The 24,793-nt window shown below is 54.2% G+C and overlaps 6 protein-coding genes across 13 annotated transcripts; 4 read left to right on the forward strand and 2 right to left on the reverse strand.

Moving 5' to 3' along the window:
* The first annotated feature begins 583 nt into the window (after positions 1-583).
* On the forward strand, positions 584-1,943 carry LOC130370891 (ubiquinol-cytochrome-c reductase complex assembly factor 4). The gene is made up of 2 exons (XM_056576427.1): positions 584-756; positions 1,313-1,943. The coding sequence occupies exons 1-2, from the start codon at positions 686-688 to the stop codon at positions 1,683-1,685; spliced, it is 444 nt and encodes a 147-aa protein (XP_056432402.1). The 5' UTR covers positions 584-685; the 3' UTR covers positions 1,686-1,943.
* h3f3d (H3 histone, family 3D) lies at positions 1,922-3,746 on the reverse strand. Its single transcript, XM_056576428.1, has 4 exons — positions 3,639-3,746; positions 2,712-2,846; positions 2,404-2,557; positions 1,922-2,326 (listed from the first exon to the last, which is right to left on the reverse strand). The coding sequence occupies exons 2-4, from the start codon at positions 2,837-2,839 to the stop codon at positions 2,198-2,200; spliced, it is 411 nt and encodes a 136-aa protein (XP_056432403.1). The 5' UTR covers positions 2,840-2,846; positions 3,639-3,746; the 3' UTR covers positions 1,922-2,197.
* A 645-nt stretch (positions 3,747-4,391) lies between these two features.
* Positions 4,392-6,408, forward strand: c18h8orf33 (chromosome 18 C8orf33 homolog). 2 transcript variants are annotated; one of them, XM_056576411.1, is made up of 5 exons: positions 4,392-4,621; positions 4,740-5,221; positions 5,461-5,582; positions 5,692-5,838; positions 5,930-6,408. In XM_056576411.1, the coding sequence occupies exons 1-5, from the start codon at positions 4,597-4,599 to the stop codon at positions 6,000-6,002; spliced, it is 849 nt and encodes a 282-aa protein (XP_056432386.1). In that variant the 5' UTR covers positions 4,392-4,596; the 3' UTR covers positions 6,003-6,408. The 2 variants fall into 2 exon arrangements, with proteins under 2 accessions (XP_056432386.1, XP_056432385.1); XM_056576410.1 differs by having other exon boundaries at positions 4,393-4,621; positions 5,461-5,551.
* Positions 6,409-6,622: 214 nt separating this feature from the next.
* On the forward strand, positions 6,623-12,540 carry anks3 (ankyrin repeat and sterile alpha motif domain containing 3). The gene is made up of 14 exons (XM_056576401.1): positions 6,623-6,712; positions 6,983-7,161; positions 7,323-7,521; positions 8,125-8,246; positions 8,651-8,732; positions 8,841-8,958; positions 9,096-9,251; positions 9,365-9,490; positions 9,776-9,909; positions 10,279-10,425; positions 10,502-10,626; positions 10,731-10,872; positions 11,111-11,405; positions 11,484-12,540. Exons 2-14 carry the CDS (start codon positions 6,998-7,000, stop codon positions 11,564-11,566), a joined length of 1,893 nt encoding a protein of 630 aa, XP_056432376.1. The 5' UTR covers positions 6,623-6,712; positions 6,983-6,997; the 3' UTR covers positions 11,567-12,540.
* On the reverse strand, positions 12,158-20,385 carry wdr24 (WD repeat domain 24). 4 transcript variants are annotated; one of them, XM_056576392.1, is made up of 12 exons: positions 20,280-20,380; positions 19,719-19,818; positions 19,474-19,533; positions 18,681-19,171; positions 18,262-18,439; positions 17,259-17,931; positions 17,066-17,160; positions 15,312-15,454; positions 15,124-15,228; positions 14,453-14,790; positions 13,756-13,940; positions 12,158-12,937 (listed from the first exon to the last, which is right to left on the reverse strand). In XM_056576392.1, exons 4-12 carry the CDS (start codon positions 19,165-19,167, stop codon positions 12,769-12,771), a joined length of 2,373 nt encoding a protein of 790 aa, XP_056432367.1. In that variant the 5' UTR covers positions 19,168-19,171; positions 19,474-19,533; positions 19,719-19,818; positions 20,280-20,380; the 3' UTR covers positions 12,158-12,768. The 4 variants fall into 4 exon arrangements, with proteins under 4 accessions (XP_056432367.1, XP_056432366.1, XP_056432365.1 ...); XM_056576391.1 differs by having other exon boundaries at positions 12,159-12,937; positions 18,681-19,247; positions 19,719-19,791; positions 20,280-20,385; XM_056576390.1 differs by having other exon boundaries at positions 12,159-12,937; positions 18,681-19,247.
* zgc:112496 (uncharacterized protein LOC541336 homolog) lies at positions 19,511-23,126 on the forward strand. 4 transcript variants are annotated; one of them, XM_056576421.1, is made up of 7 exons: positions 19,511-20,183; positions 20,307-20,346; positions 20,705-20,843; positions 21,477-21,570; positions 21,964-22,123; positions 22,243-22,395; positions 22,735-23,121. In XM_056576421.1, exons 3-7 carry the CDS (start codon positions 20,707-20,709, stop codon positions 22,899-22,901), a joined length of 711 nt encoding a protein of 236 aa, XP_056432396.1. In that variant the 5' UTR covers positions 19,511-20,183; positions 20,307-20,346; positions 20,705-20,706; the 3' UTR covers positions 22,902-23,121. The 4 variants fall into 4 exon arrangements, with proteins under 4 accessions (XP_056432396.1, XP_056432395.1, XP_056432397.1 ...); XM_056576420.1 differs by lacking the exon at positions 19,511-20,183 and having other exon boundaries at positions 20,344-20,521; positions 22,735-23,118; XM_056576422.1 differs by lacking the exons at positions 19,511-20,183; positions 20,307-20,346 and adding an exon at positions 20,355-20,521 and having other exon boundaries at positions 20,715-20,843; positions 22,735-23,125.
* Positions 23,127-24,793: the final 1,667 nt, after the last annotated feature.

Raw genomic sequence — 24,793 nt, forward strand, 5'->3', positions numbered from 1 at the left:
CTATCTGTTCTCTCTCTCTTCTTTATATCCAACACAAACCAGTCCACCTCTGGCCACACCATCCTCCATGGCGGCATTAATGGATATACCACTGTTGGACTAAGCTTCAATTCACCCACACCAAACTCTTTCGCTATATCATTCCCCACCCGACCAAAATGATTCCTCTCACACTTCCCATAAACCCAGCACTCTTTCAACACTCCATTTGTGGGGTGAGACTCACTGTGCCCTCGCAGATTAGCCCAATAGTTCCCTATCAATTGTTTCCTTCTCAACTCCAGTGGCATTTCCCCCATTTCTACCTGCAGAGCAGGCACTGGTGGGCAGATAAAGCTGATTGGAAGACGCATCCTTGTGGATGGGTTGTTTTACAAAACGCCGTTATTTTGTTTTAATAAAACTAACCGTAAGTAGAAATGTACCTAACCTTTGATAATTTAAATTTTATAATTTAAATTTACAGATATCATTTATGAGGTCAAATTGTAAAAAGAAGGCTACTCCACTGCTACTATTTATGTAGCATAACACTGAACTATTTCCGGGTCACATACAACCACTTCCTCAAAGTGGTTGTATGTGACCCGGAAATGGTTCAATGTGACGCTACATAACTAAATCCCTTACATGACCCTGAGACGCTGATTCAAACGAGATGTACATAAGATGATCAGTGTCCGGAATGGCTCAAACATTAGTGCTCAGTTCCGCGCGTCGTGGGATCTTCAAGCAGATCGGCTGGACCAACTGGAGGTGAGAAAATCCTTACGTTAACGGAGGAGGTTGTTACCAGTAGACCCTGAAGTTAGTAGACGAGATCCTGATGTTACCGGAGGAGACCGTGATTTTACTAGGGGAGATCCTGATGCTACCGGAGGAGACTGATGTTAATAGTAGACCCTTAAGTTACTAGAGAGGGTCCTAATGTTACTGGAGGAGACCGTGATGTTTATAGGAGATGTTAGAGGATGTCTGACTCCTGAGATCATGTGACTAGTAGACCTTGTTATCGGACGAGACCCTGATGTTACGAGAGGAGACCGTATTGTTACCAGAAGTCAGTGATGTAACGAGGAGACGAGGCTCCATCGAACTCCTACTTGGACCTTTGAAAATAGCTATAGTCTATACATTTGTTTTCAGACTGATCCAAGAACTGAATTTTGCTGAGGTCAAAGCTGCTTCCTTTAAACAGGGAGATCATTTATTCTCCAAAGGGATGAGACACAGACGACCCTCCAGCCTTTTACGAGGAATTCTATAGACCACAAGGTGCATGATTAAAGCTTACTTGTGTTCATTCCGACAGTATAACATCCGGCTTCGTGCCACGCAGACGGCTGTCTGAAGTGAGAACCTCGACTCTGACTCCAAAGACGGGCGTGCCCCCGGAGACGGACGAGGTGAACAATGAACCCATCAAGTTCTCCACCAGCCAGGGCAGCCACCGGACCTGGAGGGTGGACCGCACCATGGGGATCCAGCACCAGCGGCCCTGGTGGAAGGTCCTGCCCGTCAGCCTGGTCGCGGTCGGGTTCCTGTTGTGGTGCGCGTTCCGGGAGGAAACGGACGTGGACCTCATGCTGCAGAAGGATCTCTACGAACATTTACCTGGTCTGCTCCCAGACGAGAACCAACAACCACCTGGTCCGCTTCAAGTCGAGGACAAACCCACACCGTAGTCAACGCATTGGACCTTTGTCATGTCGGTTATAAGATAAGCCTGCCTTAAATTATATTGTTTAGTATTCGAGTTAGTCCAATTCTGATGAAGGTGGGGCGTGGACCGCTGTGGATTTTGGTTGCATTTGAACTGTATCGTGTGTTTGGAAGCCGGGGCAGAAGGCCTGGGGTCTTCCGGTTAACCATGCTTTGTGCTAGGGGTTAAATAAAATATTTTGCTGTAATAAAAGACAAATTGAGGTAGTGTAAAGTTTATTTACAACATGAAGGTTCAACACATGCCTACACAAAGAATCTGGAGAGATGTTTAACATTCAGAGAAATGAGACGTTCAGAGCTACGTGTTGAATGGAAAGGACAGATGCAAAAGCTACTCTATTAAAACCCGGGGTCATGACAAACGGCTCTACCTGGAAGTTATCAAACTGGAAGAAAAAGTCCCTGAAACACGAATGAACACGGTATTAAAACATCCCCCCCACCCTTTAAAAAGGTCCACTGCTAGCTGGACTTAAGCGCGCTCGCCCCTGATTCGCCGGGCCAGCTGGATGTCCTTGGGCATAATGGTGACCCTCTTGGCGTGGATGGCGCACAGGTTGGTGTCCTCGAACAAACCCACCAGGTAAGCCTCGCTGGCTTCCTGCAGGGAGAAGAGATCATCAGCGCCACGACTCGAGCCTCGCCCGACCATTTGAACCCGAGCAGAACGGCGCTTACCTGCAGGGCCCCGATGGCTGCGCTCTGGAAGCGCAGGTCTGTCTTGAAGTCCTGGGCGATCTCCCGGACCAGGCGCTGGAACGGCAGCTTCCTGATCAGCAGCTCCGTGGACTTCTGGTAGCGACGGATTTCTCGCAGGGCCACAGTGCCGGGCCTTCATCAAGAGAAAATAACTTGAGTTTAAACTAGTCAAAGCAGAGATAATCACCTTAAAACAGCAACAGGTGTTCGCAGGATCAGTCTACGTGTAACTGAGCACCAGTCTACGTGTAACTGCGCACCATTCTAACCAGAGAGCATCAGTCTACCTGTATCTGTGAGGCTTCTTCACGCCGCCGGTAGAGGGCGCGCTTTTCCTGGCCGCTTTAGTGGCGAGCTGCTTCCTGGGCGCCTTTCCTCCGGTGGACTTACGAGCCGTCTGCTTTGTACGAGCCATCTTTCACCTGGGCGTCAAAGGACAAAAGATTCGGACGGAATCAACACCAACTCTTCAGATGGATCAGACTTCAGGATAATAGGTGACAGTGTTTCAGCTTGAAGGAAGACGGTGTAGAAGAGGTGCCTCAATGCATCGCATCAAAAGCGGCAGTCAGCCGCATCCTGAATATGATATATAATCCAATAAATAGTCACATCCTGGGGTGATGAACGATGCTCAGACTAAATCGCCTGGATTTGAAGAGCGGGACTCCAGACCGAGCAGCTGTTAATCCCTCTCCCACCAGCCGCCAGTAGCCAGGTCCTGGTCCACCACTAACCACCAGCCCTCCACCACTAACCACCAGTCCTCCACCACTAACCACCAGTCCTCCACCATTAACCTACTGGCGCTCTGCACGCTCCGTGATGTCGGCGGACTAACAGAGTCGAACAGAAGCTAAGCTCAGCTAGCATCAGTCAACATGGCGCCAGCTCTCGGACTATGAGATGCCGCGTTTAGCTTTACGCCAAGACAGAGATATATATAAATGACCAAAGGGGATGAGCTATTTGGTAATAAGTCAATGCAAAAGCTAAACAGTACATAGATTATATCAATAAATGCATCATAATGTCCGTTAACGGTCTCCCCGGACCGCGCGCGTCGTTTGGTCTTCCAACAGCGAGGGAATACGAAGGCTTTCGCGGCTCGGACCCCGGTAAAGACACCAGGAGAGCCGGGGTGTTACAGAATGTCCCAGACTCATTTATAAACAGATTACTCGTCGAGGTGGACGGGAAAAAGGCGCTTTTACCTTCGCTTATTCTGCTCTGAGGAGTCTCGGCGGAGGCGGTTTTGGTGTTTGGGTCCCGTGACGCGTTTCCCGGAATTTATAGCTTTTGGAAAGCGGGGAATCCAAGGACAACCCACGAACCTCCGCCATTGGTCAACCATGGAAACCCCGCCTCCAAGCACACACGATTGGTGGAATGTTTATAGCTAAACATTTAAAAAGAATACCAGTGGGTCCTCTTTTGTTTTGTTGCGTCTTTTGTTTCCTGAACTTTGGAGACAAATCAATATTAAAGGAGATATACGGTTATGAACAATGGTCTAGGGCTTAATAATGGACATATTCTTCACAAATTCGTTCATCATCAATGATTTAAAGTTATTTCAAATCCATACATTTATTTTTCAGTTCGTTGTGTTCGATCGAAACCAGGGACTATAACGTTAGCAGACAAAAATATATATTAAACGGGAACACCTATTTACTTTATTAATTAACTCATTGTCACATTGATTTGTCGATTACTACTTAAAATGTTCGATCGCCATTAACGCCATATACATGGTAGCATATGCATTGCATCATAAACATATCATATACATCATGTATATGATACCATGTAACATGATATCATATACGTGAAAATGATATGGATGGTATCATAAACATTGTATCATATGCATGGTCTTAAATAAAAGAAGAAGAAGAATATGCATGGTCTAGACATGGTTCAAATGTATTATCATGTTGGCAGCAGAAAGCGGAACAATATGCACCGTGGACAAATTGCTCCGTCGGAATTATTCTAAGGGAACACCCATTTTTTATTCACCCATGTTGCAAATATTATCATTTCGAAAAGCTCGTTCCATGCGACCAACAAGCCCCGGGCGATGTTAAGACTAGAGGAGCAGACTACAGCGACTTAAAGAGTTAGGAGGGAAATCTAAGCTGGAGATTCGTCAACAGTTGAACCATCATGGCCGAGCGCAGAGTGTTTATCGGTATTGAAACTGTTATACAATACAAATTATACAATACCTATACAACATGTGAATAACATATGTTTTGCATCAAGATGCAAATGCATTTTTTAAGTGTATGTGGTTGTTCGCGTTTCAGATATTCAAGCAAAGTCAAATCCATCCAGAGGAGGCGATCGGAAGCCAGAGGTCCGCGCAGAGAGTTGGACTCGCACTGACAATACTTTCAAGTTCAACTTTGTTGTGGCCGAAGACCAAGTAGCAACGACATCTTTGCTAGAAACAACGCCACCTTCAGTCGAACTAAGCAGGCTGACAGTCTGTAAGGAAGAAGGGTCTGATAAGTTTGCCTTTAACTTCCAAATCCCAGCTGTGACCCCCGGACCCATGGCACCCGAAGCCCCGCCCGCCCCCTCAGGGGGCTCCGAACCCAGCCCCCACGGTGCGCAGAAACCAGCTCCCCACACGACGCTGGAGGCGTGCGTCCCTACAGAATCAATGGCACAATCTAAACCCAAGAAAAAGAAGAAATCTGGAAAAAAGAAAACCACAGAAAGTTCAAAGCCACAAGAAACAACAAGTTCATTGGCGGGTAGTCATGGAGACAAAGAATCAGTGTTGGTCAGTGCTGAGCATTCAGATTAAATGGGATCACTGTGTCACTGTATGGCAGGACAGGTGAGTGTCTGACACTCACCTGTGACTGTGGAGGACAGGTGAGTGTCTGACGCTCTCCTGTGTGAAGGACAGGTGAGTGTCTGACTCTACTGTCCCGCTGTGTGGAGGACAGGTGAGTGTCTGACGCTCTCCTGTGTGGCGGACAGGTGAGTGTTTAACTCTGCTTTGCCGGTTTCCTGCAGACTGCAGAGCAGCAGCTGCAGAGGGAGCTGGACTGGGTCATGGAGCAGCTGAGGCGGGGCCTGGAGACGCAGAAGGTCACGCCCAAACAGAGTGGGTCTCCTCTCCTCGCCGACCGCAGGAGGTCCCTCATACACACGCCTCCAGTGGGACGGATTCCATGTGATCGATGATACCATAGTTTATTATTGTGTGGGATTTTTATTGAGATTTAAATGATCAACCATTTGCAGGAGAGGACGCGTCGCGGGCACTCAAGATCCTCAGGAGCGGCAAAGCGCCGTTGGCCAAGAAGAGGCAGGTGATGCGAGCCATGACCGGGGACTACCGCAGGAAGATGGAGGAGGAGAGGCAGAAGCAGCTGAAGCTCATTCAGAGCGGTGAGTCGTCAGCGGGATAATGGTGGAGTGACGTTTGGAACCAGGTGGACATCAACCTGAAGCCTATTGACACTGTCCTCCGCCCCTCTAGCCATGACCTCTCTTCAGGTCAGAGCGGTCCCAGACCCAAAGAAATCTGTCTTCCATCGGAGAGCCGGGAATAAACCAGGAGTCCCGGGCGCCGGAGAGCAGAACGCACGACCGGCTCTGACCTCTGACCCCCTGCTGTCAGGAAATGAAACATCTCACTTTGTCTTCACCTCCTCAAAAGAGGAGTTCAAGTTTAATTTTATGGGCTTAAAGGTCTTGCCAAAGTAAACTGATGTATTAAGAAACATTTGGGAAATACAATGGTTAGGGTTATTAGATAGCATCTCCTACAAAATAAATCTTTTATCAACTGAATTAAATAACCTATTGCCATGACATTTATTTCCGCTACTGGTTTGTATTTTTATTTTGTCCATCAATGAAGAATTAGAAGAAGGCCTACAAGCCTTCGTAATAAACCATTTTGTCTTGAATTACCATCAATAAAATTAATTTAAGTTAACTGTGTAATGTGGTGAAACGGCTGATTTTTAAAAATATTTTAACTTAATTCCCAATATTAGTAATTATGTTTGATTGAATACATCCTGCAATAACTAAACATATATGTTATGTGCTCTCAGGAGATCAAACAGGTTATTCAAATTGTAGATTTGTTTTAATATGAATGTTAAGTTAAGATCGTTAACCAGTGGAAGGTGGTTTATTTTGTTAAAAGTTTGGCCCTACCTTCAATACATGAGCAGTCCGGACACATTTGTTTGTGACACACAACACAACACGTTGAGCCTCTGCACAGGAAGTTCTCCCGCTCCCCTTTCTTGTAAGTTTTGAACTCGAGTTACTGTAGATGTTTTAATAACTACACGTTATATCATCTGGCTTTCCTTTTTACTGCCAACGGGTTTTATTACGCTGTGAAGTCTTGACGTCCCTGAGGCTATCTGCTAAGCTAACAGCCCGGTGACTCTTCATCCCTCCAACCAGCAGCTGATCTCTGAATTACTTCACTGTACTTATTTAATTAACTCATTCCTTTGTTTGATTAGAGTTGACAATCAAAGGATTCTTATCTGTTTTGTGATGAGTGCAGACACGAGGAGTGAGGATGTCCGAGCTCAGTGACGAGGCCAGCGGGGAGCCGCTGGGGGCCAGCCTGTCCCTGTGGCTCGGCGGCCCCCTGCTCCGGGCGGAGGGGCTGGACGTCCCGCTGGACCTCCACACCGCCTGCTCCATAGGACTGTATGACATCGTGGCAGAGTGCATCAAGAAGTGAGTATGTTGAAGGATTCATCCAATGATGGAAAACCAGCAGGTCATTAGGACCCCATATGAAAGAGATGTGTTACCAATAAAACCACAACTTAAGACTAGCAGCCGTCATATTGCATATTGTGTCTTAAACTCATCACTGTATCCTTGTGGCTGTTTAGACGAGAGGTGGATCTGGATCGCAAGAACATGGGCGGCTGGACCCCTCTGATGTACGCGTCCTACATCGGCCACGACAACATCGCCAACCTGCTGCTGGAGGCCGGTGTGGCCGTCAACGCCACCACCCCCCGCGGGCGCAGCGCGCTGATGCTGGCCGCCAGCTGCGGCAACGAGAGCATCGCCTACTTCCTCCTGCAGGTACGATCAGACCACATCCAACCAGAACCAGTTACTATCAGACCGCATCCAACCAGAACCAGGTACGATCAGACCGCATCCAACCAGAACCAGGTACGATCAGACCGCATCCAACCAGAACCAGGTACGATCAGACCGCATCCAACCAGAACCAGGTACGATCAGACCGCATCCAACCAGAACCAGGTACGATCAGACCGCATCCACCCAGAACCAGGTATGATCAGACCGCATCCACCCAGAACCAGGTACGATCAGACCGCATCAAACCAGAACCAGGTACGATCAGACCGCATCCAACCAGAACCAGATTCGCTCTGGAGGCTACTTCCTCCTGCAGGTACGTCTCAGACCGCGTCCTTTCAGAACCAGAACCGCTCTGGAGGAGAGCGCTTCATATTTACAAATCTCTTTATAATACAGACATACGCCACGGATAATTAGTCAGAAAGATGCTGAAAGTAGCGGATAGAAAATGAACACTATGATGCAGGAGCAGAGTGTTCCAGTGTGTGTCTGGTGGCGGAGACACTGTCTCTGTCCTGTGGAGCTCAGCCAGGCTAGGGGTTCCCCTAGCCGTTAACACGTCTCCTGGGGTTGAAGCACGGGGCGGAGCTGGAGCTGAAGGACCTGCGCGGCTGGACGGCGCTGCTGCACTGCACCACCACCGGCCACCAGCAGATGGCGCGCTTCCTGCTGGACAACAACGCCGACGCCAACGGGAGGTGAGCTCTCCTCCGCTCCGGGAGGGAGAAGGCGTGCGTGTGTCTGTTGGGAGGGATCTCTGAACAAAGCTCTGAAGAACCATAAACGTAGGACTTAACTGCGGGTGAACGGTTTAAATGTTACGTCAACTCTACGAGTTCAGTTGAACCGTTCATTGGAGAGCTCAATGAAAATGTTGTTTTTTACTAAAATGTTTAAAATTGTGAAATTATAAAATACAAAAAGTAGGAACTGAATCGGCCTGGATCGCATTTCTTTAGACTTTTAGGGCGTAATTTGCCGTGACAGGTTCAACTGACCTTTAATGTAAGTTAAGTAAATAGGCCGTTAGTCAAAGAAGAGATAAAGTCAAGCACAGGAACACAGAGTGACGTCTCACCCTGCCCCCCCCCCCCCCCCACAGGGAGCCCCTCTCCGGGTTCACGCCCCTGATGGAGGCCGCTGCCTCTGGGCATGAGATCATCGTCCAGCACCTCCTGGACCATGTGAGTAAAGCCCCAGTCATCCTGGGAACACCGGCAGCTGATTGGCCAAAGGCCGTTGAGTAGAAGCTCCCCAACGTGAGGCCGGTTGGTTGTTCTGCTCCGTCCCAGAAGGTGAAGGTGGACGAGAGGAACGCCGAAGGCCAGACGGCGTCCGCCCTGGCCCTGATGTACGGCCACACCAAGGTGGCCCGCCTCATCGACGCACGCTGCCCCAGGGCCAGAGCGGGTAGGCCCCCCCCCACCCGGTCCCCCCCCACCCGGTCCCCCCCCCCCCCCCTTCATCGGGCCCCCCAGCGGGCCCTGACCCCCCAGCGGGCCCTGGCCCCCCAGCGACCCCTGACCCCTGCTCTCCTCCGTCTGCAGGCCCCCCCGAGGACCCCAGCTCCTCGGAGGACTCCGACGGGGGCCCCCCCCGCCCCAGCCAGAGGCCAGGTCGCCACCGCGCCAAGGGGCCCAGCATCCACGACGGGCCCCAGGCCATCGCCAAGTTCCACGTGGGGGCCCCCAGTAAACCCAGTGGTGAGACCCCGCCCACCTCCGGGGGTCCAGGGGGAGGTTCCAGTCAGTAGGACCACTAGATGGGCTGTGGTCGTCGGTCACTAACCCCCCCCCCCCCCCCCCCCCCCCCCCAGAGCCCGCCCTGGTGCCGCCGGGCTACATGACCTTCCAGGACCCCGGGGAGCAGAGCGAGGGCATCTGTTACCGGGACGTTATCTCGCCCATCAACGAGCTGGACGGCCAGAGCAACAGCAGCAGAGGTCAGAGCCCCTCCCCCTCCCTCTCTCCCCCCCCTCCTTCCCTCCCCCTCCTTCCCTCCCCCTCCCTCTCTCCTCCCCCTCCTTCCCTCCCCCTCCTTCCCTCCCCTCCCTCCCCCTCCGTACTTCAACTCAAATAACATCGTTGTGCCGTAAGGAACTAGTTGGCCTTGGTGAACACGGGTGAGGGGGAGACGGGGGAGACGGGTGAGGGGGAGACAGGTGAGGGGGAGACGGGTGAGACAGACGAGGTACCTGACCCTTCGTACCCTTGACCTTTGTCCCCAGATGAGAGTCCCCTGCTGGACCCTGACGTTCCTGACGTTCCTGACGTTCCGGCCAGGAGCAGCAGCAGCAGCAGCTGTGAGGGGGCGCGGCCGGCGGCCAGCCTCACCTGGGAGGGCTCCGTGGAGAGCAACGAGGTACGGCCACCCTGTCCTTCATCCTGCTGACGGTGATGAAGGTGGCTCTGTAGAGCTACGGCCTGTCCTTCATCCTGCTGACGGTGATGAAGGTGGCTCTGTAGAGCTATGGCCTGTCCTTCATCCTGCTGACGGTGATGAAGGTGGCTCTGTAGAGCTACCTGTCCTTCATCCTGCTGACGGTCTGTGGCTGAAAGCCTCCGGTCAAATAAAGAGTACTGCTGCTTCCCGCTGCTTCCCGCTGCTTCCCACTGCCCCCCCCCCCCCCCCACTGCCGCCCCCCCCCCCCCACTGCCGCCCCCCCCCCCCCACTGCCGCCCCCCCCCCCCACTGCCCCCGCGGTGACGCTCATGCGGTCTACTCCTTTAGGACTCCGACCGAGCCAAGAGGACCAGCTCCCGGCGCGTCCCCAAGGGCCACCACGCCAAGGGCAAGGGTCGCCACGGCAACAGCAACGGCTCTGCCTCGGCCGCGCCGGGGGGTGGCGGGGGCCCCCCTCCCTACGCCGGGCCCAAGGCACGTCTCTGGGGTTGATCTGGGGCGCTGGGTGGGTGGCCCGAGGCGCTGTGCTCTAGCTGTGCTGTGTCCCCAGGACCTGGCGGCGTTCCTGGAGCAGATGGGCTTCTCCAAGTACCTGCCGCTGCTGGAGGAGCAGGACATCGACCTCCGGATATTCCTCACGCTCACCGAGAACGACCTCAAGGAAGTGGGCATCACGTAAGAGCCCCCTCCGTCAGGGCCCCCTCCGTCAGGGCCCCCTCCGTCAGGGCCGCAGCGGGGCTGTGTGCAGCTGACCTCAGCGTCTGTGCGTCTCTCCACAGGCTGTTTGGACCCAAGAGGAAGATGACCCACGCCATCGCCCGCTGGCACAGCAACACTCGGCCGCCCAGTGACGCCCTGGAGCAGGCCTACGCAGACCAGCTGGAGGCCGAGATGCAGGAGATGGCCATCCAGCTGCACAAGGTACCCTCTTCCTCCTCCTCAAGGTACCCTCCTCCTCCTCACTAGGACCCCTCATTAAGGGGGCCTCCAGAGGACCCCTCACTAAGGGGGCCTCACTAGGACCCCTCACTAAGGGGGCCTCACTAAGGGGGCCTCACTAAGGGGGCCCCTCACTAAGGGGGCCCCTCACTAAGGGGGCCTCACTAAGGGGGCCTCACTAAGGGGGCCTCACTAGGACCCCTCACTGCCCCCCCCCCAGCGCTGTGAGGAGGCGGAGGCGCTGCAGAGCCAGGTGTCCCAGGAGAAGGACCTGCGGGCCGTGATGGAGGTCTGCCTGACGGAGGACAAGGCGGCGTGGGGGCGTGTCCACGGGGAGCTGGTCCAGAGCCACGGGCTGGCCCAGGAGATGAACGCCACCCTGGAGCGAGCCCGCGCCGCCCACGCCGCGCTGGGGGCCCGCCTCGCCGCCGACGGCCTCACCGCGGGGGGGGCAGGGGGGCAGAGCTCCGTCCCGGAGCTGATGAAGAGGCTGGAGGTCTACGATGAAGAACTGGGTAAGGAACGCCGCAGATATGGAAGAAAATGAACTCTCATACAAAGTACCAAAACATGACCTGTGTGCGTGTGCGTAGCGGGGAGCCTCCACACGGTGCTGCAGAGCCTGCGGCGGCTGAGCGTGTCGGAGCAGGTGACGGACAGCTGGGAGAGGCCGTAGCGGCAGGTGAGGCTCCGCCCTGGAGCGGCCTGGAGCACCCCCAACCCAGGCTCTGTGACCCTACCACCCTGGACCCAGTGGAGGAGGAGGAGCCTGGAGGAGGAGGAGCCAGCAGCTCTCTGGAGGCGTTCCCTCCACAGGGATTCACCATTCCACCACGGGAACATTCCTTCAGTCTCAGAGCCGTGGACACCAGGGGGGGGGCAGACCGGGACCAGGACCAGGGGGGGGGATCCGGCTCTGGGTCACAAGGGTCCCCGGGGATATTCCTCCCTAGTCCGGTTTACGGGGAAACTTCCTCTTGGAAATCCTGCCAAACTAAAATAACATTCCTCCAACATTGATTAGTAAGGACGGACCATAATGGAGGTGGCTGACGGAGTCACACAGCGCGGCCACGTCGTCTGGCCTCTGACCGACCACCAGGCTCTGGTCTAGGAACCATCCACACCTCTCTGAAGTTAACCGTGCCTTGGGTCAGCCTTAATGGGATGTTTTTAGGGAAATTGTGTTGGTAAAATTCCTTGTAGTTTTATTAACGTAGCCTGATGTTGTGCACTAACCCCTCCCCCCCCCCGTCTGGGATCAATAAAGTGCATCTCCCACACCTGACGGGAGAACACCAACGCAGAATGTCTTTTTGTGAACGGATCTGCAGACAGGTTGGCTCAGAGTCGCTGACCCCGAGCAGAGCGAGAAATAAAAACGACGTGGATGTTTCGATCCAGACACGATGTCTAAACTTGTATCGCTTTATTAGCAGCCTTACCATTCAAAGCGCTGAATGAATGTAATTAATGTCATATAAATCATTAGTCGGTATCTACAGTTCAGAGGAGATGAAACACTATTTACATGTGAAAACATTAGCAGCATGCACTTAGCGCTTGCTCAGAGACGGTGCTGGTGAGGTTAAAAGAGGTAAAACATGAACACCCATCACATCTCCTGTCCTTCAAATCCAACGCCGACAGGAGCGCAGGTCCACCGCGACGGCGTCCACCGCGACGGCGTCCATCAGGGACTGGCCTTCAGCCCGGGGGGTCGGGCCGCAGGACAACAGTGTTTAGGGAGGGCGGGGTTACCCCCTGACCCTCCCTCCCCCAGCAGGACGCACGTCTCACCCCCTCCATCGTTCTGCCCCCTCGCTCCCCACGGGGCCGCTGACGGAGGGTCACCTGACGGGGGGTCACCTGACGGGGTCAGGTGTACTCACAGAGGTGTCCGCAGCCAGCGGGGCAGTGCGGGCTGCTCTTCAGCCAGTGCATCATGTGCTCCAGGTGGCCGCCGTGGCTGCAGCCCTGGCACCAGACGAAGAGGCCCTTCACCACATGGTGGCACACGGCGCACACGCTGGCACACTGGTGGCACCTGGTGGAGGGGAGGGGAACAGGTGAACACAGCGTCCGTACAGGATCAGCCCGACTGCGCTGTGAGGACGGCTGTTCTCACAGCGCAGTCGGGCTGATCCTGATTACAATCCCTAGAGTTGACCACAACACTGGAGACGGAGAATGGAAAAAAAGTCAATTTCCAAAATTGCCTCCAGCAAATAATTGATTACTGAGCTAAATGAGGGCAGGATGGTAGCGGCGGTTCAAAAGTTCCGTGTTCGATCCCTGAGTAATGCTGCTATCCATTTGGATGGTACGCTGGTATGAACGACCAGCTTCAGCGAGAACGTGACGTATTTCCCTTGCTCCAGCCTTCCAGTTTGCCATTTGTGTTTTCTGTCGGGCCACGAGGGGGAGTAGTAGCAGGCTAGTCATCATTAGCAACATAGCCTCTTTAGCAAACCAGCTTCAAAACAAAACTTTACATTGAATTGCACGCAAAGCAAGACCGTGCAATGCATATATTGGTGACCGGATTAAAGCAGCAAAGAAATCAAGTGTGTAAGAGGTTTTAAAAACGACATTAAAACCACCAACGTGGTAAAAATAGAAAGAAAATACATCTCATCCCCCATTAACTATGGGCGCAGCCATCTTCTTTGCGAGTTGTACAGCTCTGCTCGCTCTACCTTGAAAGCGACGAGATACTACGACCAAAAGGGGGCGTGCCTCAGTGAAATGCCGCAAGAAAGCTGGGAGATTTGCGACTTTACCACTTCGTAAATCCAAATGGATAGCAGCATAACCCATGTCTACATAACGGTCCTCTATTGGAGTTTGAGGGCGGGGTCTTACCGGTCGCACACCCAGCCCCGGTTGCTCATTGGCCGCTTGCAGTTGCTGCAGTTGACGTGCAGCGTGGTGGAGGTCTGGTTCAGACATGTGATAGCGCCGCAGGTGCTGAGCTTGATCACCTCGTTGGACACGTTCCACAGCTCGAACCGCTGCAGCAGGTCAATGTACGACGTGTACCAGTGCTCCTGGGGGGGGACACAACCTCATTACGGCCTGGGGGAGGGCACCCAGCTCAGCTCACTCCTCACCCCCGCTCACTCCTCACCCCCGCTCACTCCTCACCCCAGCTCACTCCTCACCCCAGCTCACTCCTCACCCCAGCTCAGCTCACTCCTCACCCCAGCTCACTCATCACCCCAGCTCAGCTCACTCATCACCCCCGCTCACTCCTCACCCCAGCTCACTCCTCCTCACCCCAGCTCACTCCTCACCCCAGCTCACTCTTCACCCCAGCTCACTCTTCACCCCAGCTCACTCTTCACCCCAGCTCACTCCTCCCCCCAGCTCACTCCTCATCCCACTCCTCATCCCACTCCTCACCCCAGCTCACTCCTCACCCCAGCTCACTCCTCACCCCAGCTCACCTCACTCCTCACCCCAGCTCACTCCTCCCCCCAGCTCACTCCTCACCCAGCTCACTCCTCCCCCCAGCTCACTCCTCCCCCCAGCTCACTCCTCGGCCCAGCTCCCTGCTCACCTGCGTCAGGTCGTCGATCTCTTTGCGGATGCGCTCTCCCAGCACGATGAGCACCGACACGGCCATCTGCACGTCGCCCTGCTCGGCGTAGTAGCGCAGCATGTCGCGCACCACGGGGCAGAAGAAGCCGGCCGGCAGGTGGGCCGTGTACAGCGGCTGCGAGGCCGAGATGAGCGAGCAGGACTCGATGGGCGTGAGGCAGGTGGCCTCCGCCTCGCCCCCGCTCACGTGGGGAGACTCGGCCTTGTCCTGCTGCAGGGGCTCCGGGGCCGACGGGTTGTCCAGGATCTCGTGGCGCAGGGGGAAGGCCTCCTGGGGCAGCGTGTACTCCTGGTCCTCTGGGGGGGAACGGGAGACCCTCAACGAGGAGAACCTCAACGAGGAGGCCCTCAACGAGGAGAACCTCAGTGAGGAGACCCTCAACGAGGAGAACCTCAGTGAGGAGAACCTCAACAAGGAGAACCTCAACAAGGAGACCCTCAACGAGGAGAACCTCAGTGAAAAGAACCTCAACGAGGAAAAGCTCAGTGAGGAGACGGAGGCTGAAGGAGGCTGACCTGCTGGAGGCTGACCTGCTGGAGGCTGACCTGACGGACACTGACCTGCTGGAGGCTGACCTGACGGAGGCTGACCTGACGGAGGCTGACCTGACGGAGGCTGAGGACACTGACCTGCTGGGTTATCGTGCTCCACAGAGTACAGGTCGTCGTCGTCGAGCTCTGCGTCTCCGAACATGTACTCGGCCTGGCCGTCGCTGCCCTCCGTCTCCTCGTTGTCTGCAACAGACCATAATATCCACCTCGGGGTTAGGGCGGGGCACTCAGGTGTGTTCCCATGCGGGCGCGGGGGCGTGTCCTACCGTCGTTGTTGCTGATGTGGGAGGTCCCTGGCTCCAGGTGGGCGGCGTCCGACCGCCCCTCCTTCCCCCGGTCTGCCGGACACGCCCCCATGTCCGGACACGCCCCCATGTCCGGACACGCCCCCATGTCCTTCATGCTGAAGCTACAGGAGCAGAGAGCAGACGTTGGCTACAGGAGCAGAGCTACAGCAACACAGAGCTACAGGAGCACAGAGCTACAGGAGCAGAGCTACAGGAGCACAGAGCTACAGGAGCAGAGCTACAGGAGCACAGAGCTACAGGAGCACAGAGCTACATGAGCACAGAGCTACAGGAGCACAGAGCTACAGGAGCAGAGCTACAGGAACACAGAGCTACATGAGCACAGAGCTACAGGAGCACAGAGCTACAGGAGCAGAGCTACAGGAGCACAGAGCTACAGGAGCAGAGCTACAGGAGCACAGAGCTACATGAGCACAGAGCTACAGGAGCACAGAGCTACAGGAGCACAGAGCTACAGGAGCAGAGCTACAGGAGCACAGAGCTACAGGAGCACAGAGCTACAGGAGCAGAGATACAGGAGCACAGAGCTACATGAGCACAGAGCTACAGGAGCACAGAGCTACAGGAGCAGAGCTACAGGAGCACAGAGCTACAGGAGCACAGAGCTACAGGAGCAGAGCTACAGGAGCACAGAGCTACATGAGCACAGAGCTACAGGAGCACAGAGCTACAGGAGCACAGAGCTACAGGAGCAGAGCTACAGGAGCACAGAGCTACAGGAGCACAGAGCTACAGGAGCAGAGCTACAGGAGCACAGAGCTACAGGAGCACAGAGCTACAGGAGCACAGAGCTACAGGAGCAGAGATACAGGAACACAGAGCTACAGGAGCACAGAGCTACAGGAGCAGAGCTACAGGAGCACAGAGCTACAGGAGCACAGAGCTACAGGAGCAGAGCTACAGGAGCACAGAGCTACAGGAGCACAGAGCTACAGGAGCACAGAGCTACAGGAGCACAGAGCTACAGGAGCACAGAGCTACAGGAGCACAGAGCTACAGGAACACAGAGCTACAGGAACACAGAGCTACAGGAACACAGAGCTACAGGAGCACAGAGCTACAGGAGCAGAGCTACAGGAACACAGAGCTACAGGAGCACAGAGCTACAGGAGCACAGAGCTACAGGAGCACAGAGCTACAGGAGCAGAGCTACAGCAACACAGAGCTACAGGAGCACAGTGCTACAGCAACACAGAGCTACAGGAGCAGAGCTACACCGAGCTACAGCAACACAGAGCTACAGGAACAGAGCTACGGGAACACCGAGCTACAGGAACAGAGCTACAGGAGCAGAGCTACACCGAGCTACAGCAACACAGAGCTACAGGAGCAGAGCTACAGGAGCACAGAGCTACAGGAGCACAGAGCTACAGGAGCACAGAGCTACAGAGAGCTACAGCAACACAGAGCTACAGGAGCAGAGCTACAGGAACACAGAGCTACAGGAGCAGAGCTACAGGAGCACAGAGCTACAGGAGCACAGAGCTACAGGAGCACAGAGCTACAGGAGCACAGAGCTACAGCAACACAGAGCTACAGGAACAGAGCTACAGCAACACAGAGCTACAGGAGCACAGAGCTACAGCAACACAGAGCTACAGAGAGCTACACAGAGCTACAGGAGTAGAGCTACAGCAACACAGAGCTACAGCAGCACAGAGCAGACATGCAGCGGCGCCACCCACAGGACCCTGGTGGTACTGGAGGCGTACCTGTTCATCAGAGGCAGCGTGCCCAGCTTGGCGCTGAGGTTGGGGTTGGCCGGGTCGGAGAACATGATGCGGACCATGGTCCACGTGGTGGAGACCTGTACCACGGGGAAGGGGAAACAAGGTCCGTTATCCGTTGACGATGCCGACAGAAGCAGCCTGAGGCGGCGGGGGGCGGGCGGGGGGCGGGGCTGACCTGAGGCCGGTTCAGCTCCTTGGCCACCTTGGCGTTGTGGTCGCACAGCTCGGCGAAGGGCTTCCCGCTGAGCAGGTAAAGGCGCGCCGTCTGGGAGAACCAGTCCATGCGGCCGCTCTCCAGGCCGGTCTCGAAGACGCTGAGGGCGCTGGACACATGGGCGAACTGCTCCGTGAGGTCCGGCTTCTTGAAGAAGAAGATGGGGTAGCGGCGGTCCCCGCCGGGGTAGGGCTTCCTGTTGGCGTCGCTGCTGATCAGGCTCTCCTTGGCGGCGAAGGCCAGGTCTCCAAACAGGCCGAAGCAGAGTCCCTCGGGGTTGGCCTTGTCCACGGGCCGGCTGGCGTCCTTGAACATGTGCTGGTACAGCGTGCTGTCCTTGGAGCCCGACAGCAGGAAGTGGGGGTCGTGCTGGTGGCGCCAGGCGATGCCCGTGGTCACGTCCTTGTGCTCCTCGAAGGTGGCGAAGGGGATGAAGGGCCGGCGGACGTCCCACACGTAGATGTTGTGGTCCACCATCATGGAGCAGGTGGCCAGGTGCCACTTCCTCTCCGGGCGCCACTTGACGCGCGCCACGGAGGCGATGGTCTGCACGCAGTGGATCTCCTTGGCCCGCGTGGTGCTCATGTCCCACACCTTCACCATCTTGTCCCGGCCGCCGGTGGCCAGCCATCCCCTGCAGAGGAACACACTGTGAGCCACAGGATCCACAACACATTCTCACGCTTACCTGCACAGAGGTGGAGGCGCACAGAGACACTTACTTACTGACACAGACACAGACAGACACAGACACAGACACAGGCACAGACACAGACACAGACACAGACACAGACAGTCTGTCTTCATTCACCCCCGAGGAGAAGGGAGCGTGATAGCATCACACAACGGTACAAACAGCTAATTATAGTAAAATGAATGAATCAACAATACAAATATACACACTGGGGTTAATCTGTACCAAAAGCAACACCAATGGTGGTTGGCTGTGGTTAGGAGGACTCACCGGTCGTCGGGGTGCCAGTCGCAGCAGAACACGGGCCCGTTGTGGGCGGTGAACATCCTCTCGTAGCGGTCCGGCCGCCGGATGTCCCACAGCTGCACGTTCCCGTTCTCAAAGGAGGCGGCGAAGGTGAAGTACTCCTTCATACTGAACTGGACGTCCCTCACGCTCTCAGACTGACCTGGGGACAGCAGTGCACCGGTCAGCCATCACAGTACTACAACGCGCCATGTGCCGCTTTATTGACTGCATACGACCAATGGATGCTAGGCAGCACATCGCGTTCTGATCCTGACACAACTGTCTTGTTGAGGCTAAAATACAATGTTTCATCGATATTATGAAACCGATCCAGAGACGCTGAGTTTGAGCGGTGCTGTGGTATCGTCCCTCCACCACGGCGGAGCGCAGGGCGGCCGTACCTGAGAAGGTGCTGACGGACTCCTTCTTGCGCAGGTCGAAGCACTTCATGAAGCCGTCCTGCGAGCCGCTGAGCAGCATGTACACCTCGCTGGGGTGGAAGCACACCTTGTTGACGGTGCGCTTGTGCTCCGTGAACAGCTGGTCCTGCTTGTTGCGCGACGGCTTGCCCAGGTTCCAGGTGACCACGGCGCCGTTGGTGGCGGCGGTGGCCAGCAGGTTCTCCTCCATCTGGTGCCACATCACGTCGGCGCAGCTGAAGTTGAGCGAGGGCTTGCGGCCCACGCGCAGGTTCAGCTTCTCCACGAACTGCTCGTCCTCCATCGCGTAGATCTTGAAGATGTTGCGGCCGGCCACCACCACCTGCGAGGCGTCGCGGCACACGCTGATGGCGTTGGCGGGCGCGTCCAGGTGGCAGAACATGGTGCGCCCGCTGACGGCGCCGCCGCCTCCGCCCAGAGCCGTGGAGACCCGGGACATCTTCTCCATGGTCCTGGGGGGGGTCGGTGAGCCAAAGGTACAGACCAGCAACACACGACCAGGCACCTGCACCGGCTAGCACTGACTCACTACATCAGAGAACCCCACATTGAACCAGGGGATGAAGACAGGGAAACCCTTTAGATTATGAATGACAGCGTCACGTGGAAACAGACACTTTGCTTAGGTCATCACGTCATGACACCCTCATCTATTGGGCCACCAGCAGAGGGCGCAGAGGAGCAACATCACGGGCAGGAATAGATTCTGAAACAATGCAAGGTTACCCTGTGATAGCTCCAGAAATAGACTCACTTGACGCAGTGTTTGTAGTTTCAGGAACAGAGGTTTCTCCGGGTAGACCAGCGCTGACAGCTGCACACCATGCAACATGTTAAGGAAAATGCTTTAGGACTAATACTAAAAACGTACAGCTCTTTCCCCTCTATGGTCCATAATCTAAAACCCAAGCAGAAAGTGCCTAGAGTTGGTCCTTATAATAATTCTGTATATACTAATTAATTGTGAGTACACAGTAGACACAAATACTCTTCCCTTACCTAGGGATAGATGATGTTCATCACATCATCCGCGTACATGGCGGCTGGTTCGGTTCCTCATCCTCAAGACGCACTGATTGTGGTGGACAAGAGGGGACTTCTATATTATACGATCAGCGACGGAATGAGAGGAATGTTAGTGACAGTCAGAGACTTTTAATTCAGGGAATTAAGGGAAACCAGGCGCTGAATAAACGAATTAAAAATCTTTAATTGTCAAGAAATGAAGTGGATTTATGTCGCATTGGCCGATGCATAAAGTGACTTGTTGAGGACAGGTATAACTTCTGAAGGTAGAAGACCAGACGTTTTGTTCTGCTGCTTTGAGGAACACGAGACCGGAAGGAGCTACGCGATGTGATGCTAATGCTAATGTTGTGATGCTAATGTTAGCTCGGTGCGTGTAGCCAGCTAGTGCTGCTGATAAACACTGCTTTACATGGCTTACATTAAGGGTGCAATCATGTGTGTTTGTATATATGTCTGATATGTATTTTTTCGATAATAGTAATAATGTAGAATATTTATAGATAAATCGTTTAAGTTCTTCAGATAACTAACCTTTTGAAACTGTTTCTCACTGCACAGCCGGAAATAGTATTTCGTGTCCAGCTCTCGCGAGATTACGGTATGTGATCACAAAACAAACGTGACAAAACAAACGTAGTACAGTATTATTAGTAGGAGTATTATCTACACTGGGTGCACTTTATCATTACGCGATCCATGATAAAATATTTTATTCAAGAGAATAAATCTGTACCACTTTGTAGAGATTAAACCGAAAGTTCCCCTTTTTAGAGGTAAAATGAAACTCGTGTTGCACTGAATACATTTTTAACTGTAAATGTAGTGTTTAAATAATGTCTATAACGTTCTGAAGTATTTTTTAAAGCAATAGCATCGTAGTTGTTTACCATTTTGATACCATCAGCAGGCTATGGTTTTAATAATGTAACTGCGTGTAACTGTGTGTAACTGCGTAGCCATGAGCAGGTCCAGTCTGTTCGCGTGTGAGGACCCGGACCGGTGGAGGAGGGTCTACGACCAATACTGGGACGTGGTGGAGGCCAAGTCCGCAGTGAAAGGAAAAAAGTCTGGAAAACTTCAACCCCTTGAAAAGTGGTAATTATAATATTAATAATTCTAAATATCAAAAGGAAACAATGTGTCAGACCCCAACTTAAAGGTTGGGTATGGAATTCTCTTTTTTGGCCATTTTTGCAAAATTACTTGAAATCCTTATCATAACCCACTTACAGCCACTGAGTTAGAAGTACTGAAAATTAAAGAAGTCAATCATCTGTGGAACGTGCAGGGCTCGAAAAACTCCAGCCAATGATTTCCAGACCCACCGAGTGGCATTGGACAGTAAGTACGTCAATCAAACGGTCGTACTGCGTGACCCCTCCCCCGCTCCCCGCGCGACCCCTTCGTGCACGTACTCAAAGCTCGTGACCCAGAGCAAGCTTCTGTTTGTTGATATCCTGCGGTAGCTACTGGAGCTAGCTAACTAGCTAATGGCTCGCTCTCATGCATCTGTGTTCGCTCGTGCATGACTGCGCGTCCATGTACTTGGAATGGGTGGAGTCAGAGTCAGCGTTGAAGGAGAGGGGGTAGGACCATTTGAGTTGTGTATTTTCAAAATCTGCTGGAGTTTCGCAAATCCTATACCCAACCTTTAAACATGAGTATGAGAAATGGAATGGTCCAGTGAGGCTCAGATGTTCCCCCCTCCTCCTCCTCCTCCTCCTCCAGGTATCAGGAGCAGCTGCCCGCACTCATCTCCAGCCGGTCTGAGAGATACGTGACCCATCCAGAGCTGGTGAAGCTCATGGAATGGAAGCTGACTGTAAGTGGAGCATCGAGCCCGACTCCCTGATCTAACCATAAACAAGAGAGTCTCTAAGACCCTGGGGCCTCACTGAGGGACCTCCATCTCTGTCCCCAAATGGGGACCTCCACCTCTCTCTCAGGGACCTCCACCTCTCTGCCCCCAGAGGGGGACCTCCACCTCTCTCTCAGGGAACTCCACCTCTCTGCCCCCAGAGGGGGACCTCCACCTCTCCCTCAGTGACCTCCACCTCTCTGACAGTGACCTCCACCTCTCTGTCAGTGACCTCCACCTCTCCCTCAGTGACCTCCACCTCTCTCTCAGTGACCTCCACCTCTCTCTCAGTGACCTCCACCTCTCTGACAGTGACCTCCACCTCTCTGTCAGTGATCTCCACCTCTCTGCCCCCAGAGGGGGTCCTTCCGGCCGCGGCTGCAGCAGCTGCTGGCGTCCAACGCGGCGGCGGCGGTGGAGCTCTGCTCCCGAACGGCCTTCTCCCTCCTCCCCGACGTCCGCGCCGCCATCGCAGAGCTCAGTGCCCTGAAGGCCGTCGGCCCGGCAACCGCCTCCGGTACCGTAAGGGGGGGGTCCGAGGTCTCCACCAATCACGTTCTCCCCCAGCTGCCCACAGTCGGTCTCGCTTTAGCCAATGGCTGCTCAGTGTTTCCTGATTGGTCCTCTCCTCTCCAGCGGTGCTGGCGGCCGGGTGCCCGGAGCACGCCGCCTTCATGTCCGACGAGGGGGTGGGGAGCGTGCCCGGACTCACCCCCATCCAGTACACCGCCCGGCACTACCACCGCTACCTGGACCGCCTGCTGGAGCGCACCGCCCAGCTCAACCAGGGTGAGGCGCTAGACCGGTGCCCGGACAGGCTGGGCGGTCCAGGCTGGTCCAGGCTGGTCCAGGCTGGTTCAGGCTGATCCAGGCTGGTCGGTCCAGGCTGGTCCAGGCTGGTCCAGGCTGATCCAGGCTGGTCCAGCCTGGACCAGGCTGATCGGTCCAGGCTGGTTCAGGCTGGTCCAGGCTGATCCAGGCTGGTCCAGACTGGTCCAGGCCACATGTATCTGGCCACAACATCTAGAACCACATGAAGGATCTGCTGAACTGAACTGGAACAGAAGAACGGGATGATTCAAAAGAACCAAACCTTCGGCGTTGACCTGTGTCCCTCCTCTTCCTCAGCGGACCCCGAGCGAGACTGGACCCCCCATCGGGCGGAGCGCTGCCTGTGGGCGTGGGCGGTGGCCGGGCGGCTGCAGCTCCCCCTGCTGGAGGAACAGGGGGGAGGCGGGGAGAGGCGGAGCCTGGAGGCCGACGAGAGACCAACGAAGAAGAGGAGGACCGACTAAAGGCCCCTTCATCATCCTGGGTTTATCCATACGGGTTTATGTTTCACCTTTGACCTTTGAATGCCAGAGATCTCATTTCATTTGACTTAATAAATTGTGAATTGTTTATATTGAAGAAAAACCCGGAATGAATTAACCGTTCTTTAGTCGCCACACGTTGGTGAGCCTAAGGGGGCTCCAGCCCAACAGGGGTTCACACGATGCTACCTGGCCCCCCAGGAGAGGGGGGGGAGGAGAGGAGAGGAGAGGGGGGAGGGGGAGAGGAGTGAGGAGAGAGGGGAGAGGTGTGAGGGGTGAGGGGGGAGAGGTGTAGGAAGCACAGCAGACCAGTTGCCACAGTATTGTTCTTTAATCATGATGTTCCCTAAATGAAAAGCGAGTACAATGAACAGTACAAAATAAAACAATATCTTTAAATATATATATATATATATACATACAGTATATATATATATATATATATAAAAAGATAGATATACACAATATAAAATTGTTCTGTTGACATTTGAAAAGTACAATAGACCATGAAATAATGAGGACTATTATATAAATGATCCATATTTTGTCAGTTTATTTTTCATCAAGTTCCTTCATCCCCAAGAAAAATAGCTTAATATCGAGTGTTGTAAACTTGGCTCTGGGTCGAGCTGGGAGTGGCTGACAGTGGACAGCCGGTGGCACCATGTTGGTAATGCAGGTCAGCAGACGACCTTTAACCCCCGCCTCTCTGAGCTCACCGATACAGTCTGGGGTTAAGGAGACGACCTTTAACCCCCACGCCTCTCTGAGCTCACCGATACAGTCTGGGGTTAAGGAGACGACCTTTAACCCCGGCCTCTCTGAGCTCACCTGTGCGTCCCCCTAGCTGACGGCCCACTCAGTGTAGAACAGGTTGATTTGCACCGTGGAGATCAGAGAGCGACCTGTAGTCCCAGACCAGACCCCAGCGTCTGCCAGCTTAACGTCAGGTTGGCACTTTGAGAACTGATCCTGACTGTCGCCTGCGGCTGTATAACCAAAGCCTGGGGTGTCTAGCGACGGGGAGATAGCAGTAACACATCATATGGATAAAAGCAGCACCAGTAACGACGACCGTCTGGCCCGTTGTTGAGTGTGGACGACAGCGAGGCTCCCAGAGGCTTCACAGTAAAATGACATGTTATTGGATTAATGTCAGGGAGCGTAATTGCACAATCTTTCCGTTTATTGGCTAGTTTGGAAGTGGAGGGAGGCGCGGGGGTCTCTGCGACGCCCCGGGGGTCTGTTGGCATTGGAGGACCCGAGCCACGGGCATCCAGAGATGTTTGTTGGTGATGACAGTAAGTCTGTCTCGAGCTACGGTGGCCTGCTTTACTTCCACAGGCTTCACTCAGCCGCTGGTCAAGTAGTGGAGGCAGACAACACAACAGGCTGGCAGTCATCCAGCCAGCAACTACAGACACAACGCCCTCCCACACAGCCCGGAGACGTGTTCCCAAGACAGGAGTAGCCTGGATGGTGCCCAGACGGCCGGCAGCTCAGCCCTCTGGGGGGCTACAGTCAAGGCATTGGGCTCTACACACAGTGGGTTAAAATCAACAAGTAACAAACATAAAGAAGGGTAATGGCACTAGAACCGTATGGCACGAGACAACATGTCAGTTTAAACACAACAAGGGCATCGAAGCCCAGGAGGAACAAATACAAGAACAGGGAATACAGAGGAGAGGCAGAGATGAGGAGCAACCCCACTGAGCGACCGCCGAGCTCCAGACCTCACTACACCAGCCCTCACTACACCAGCCCTCACTACACCAGACCTCACTACACCAGCACTACACCAGACCTCACTACACCAGCACTACACCAGCCCTCACTACACCAGCCCTCACTACACCAGCCCTCACTACACC

The sequence above is a fragment of the Gadus chalcogrammus genome, chromosome 18 (assembly GCF_026213295.1).
Source record: "Gadus chalcogrammus isolate NIFS_2021 chromosome 18, NIFS_Gcha_1.0, whole genome shotgun sequence".
NCBI classification, from domain to species: Eukaryota; Metazoa; Chordata; class Actinopteri; order Gadiformes; family Gadidae; genus Gadus; species Gadus chalcogrammus.

Bases quoted from the DNA above. Each gene is read 5' to 3' on its own strand.
- anks3 (XM_056576401.1), top strand. From the start codon at position 6,998: ATGTCCGAGCTCAGTGACGAGGCCAGCGGGGAGCCGCTGGGGGCCAGC. The intron at 7,522-8,124 runs GTACGATCAGAC...CTGGGGTTGAAG, and splicing joins TCGCCTACTTCCTCCTGCAG to CACGGGGCGGAGCTGGAGCT. The intron at 9,252-9,364 runs GTGAGACCCCGC...CCCCCCCCCCAG, and splicing joins GGCCCCCAGTAAACCCAGTG to AGCCCGCCCTGGTGCCGCCG.
- LOC130370891 (XM_056576427.1), top strand. From the start codon at position 686: ATGGCTCAAACATTAGTGCTCAGTTCCGCGCGTCGTGGGATCTTCAAG. The intron at 757-1,312 runs GTGAGAAAATCC...TCATTCCGACAG, and splicing joins ATCGGCTGGACCAACTGGAG to TATAACATCCGGCTTCGTGC.
- zgc:112496 (XM_056576421.1), top strand. From the start codon at position 20,707: ATGAGCAGGTCCAGTCTGTTCGCGTGTGAGGACCCGGACCGGTGGAGG. The intron at 20,844-21,476 runs GTAATTATAATA...CTCCTCCTCCAG, and splicing joins CTTCAACCCCTTGAAAAGTG to GTATCAGGAGCAGCTGCCCG. The intron at 22,124-22,242 runs GTACCGTAAGGG...TCTCCTCTCCAG, and splicing joins CGGCCCGGCAACCGCCTCCG to CGGTGCTGGCGGCCGGGTGC.
- wdr24 (XM_056576392.1), bottom strand. From the start codon at position 19,167: ATGGAGAAGATGTCCCGGGTCTCCACGGCTCTGGGCGGAGGCGGCGGC. The intron at 18,440-18,680 runs GTACGGCCGCCC...TGCTGTCCCCAG, and splicing joins GTCCGTCAGCACCTTCTCAG to GTCAGTCTGAGAGCGTGAGG. The intron at 14,791-15,123 runs GTCAGTGTCCTC...GTTCCCCCCCAG, and splicing joins GGAGCACGATAACCCAGCAG to AGGACCAGGAGTACACGCTG.
- c18h8orf33 (XM_056576410.1), top strand. From the start codon at position 4,597: ATGGCCGAGCGCAGAGTGTTTATCG. The intron at 5,222-5,460 runs GTCAGTGCTGAG...GGTTTCCTGCAG, and splicing joins GAGACAAAGAATCAGTGTTG to ACTGCAGAGCAGCAGCTGCA. The intron at 5,552-5,691 runs GTGGGTCTCCTC...AACCATTTGCAG, and splicing joins GAAGGTCACGCCCAAACAGA to GAGAGGACGCGTCGCGGGCA.
- h3f3d (XM_056576428.1), bottom strand. From the start codon at position 2,839: ATGGCTCGTACAAAGCAGACGGCTCGTAAGTCCACCGGAGGAAAGGCG. The intron at 2,558-2,711 runs GTAGACTGATGC...CTCTTGATGAAG, and splicing joins AAGAAGCCTCACAGATACAG to GCCCGGCACTGTGGCCCTGC. The intron at 2,327-2,403 runs GTAAGCGCCGTT...TTCTCCCTGCAG, and splicing joins CAGCCATCGGGGCCCTGCAG to GAAGCCAGCGAGGCTTACCT.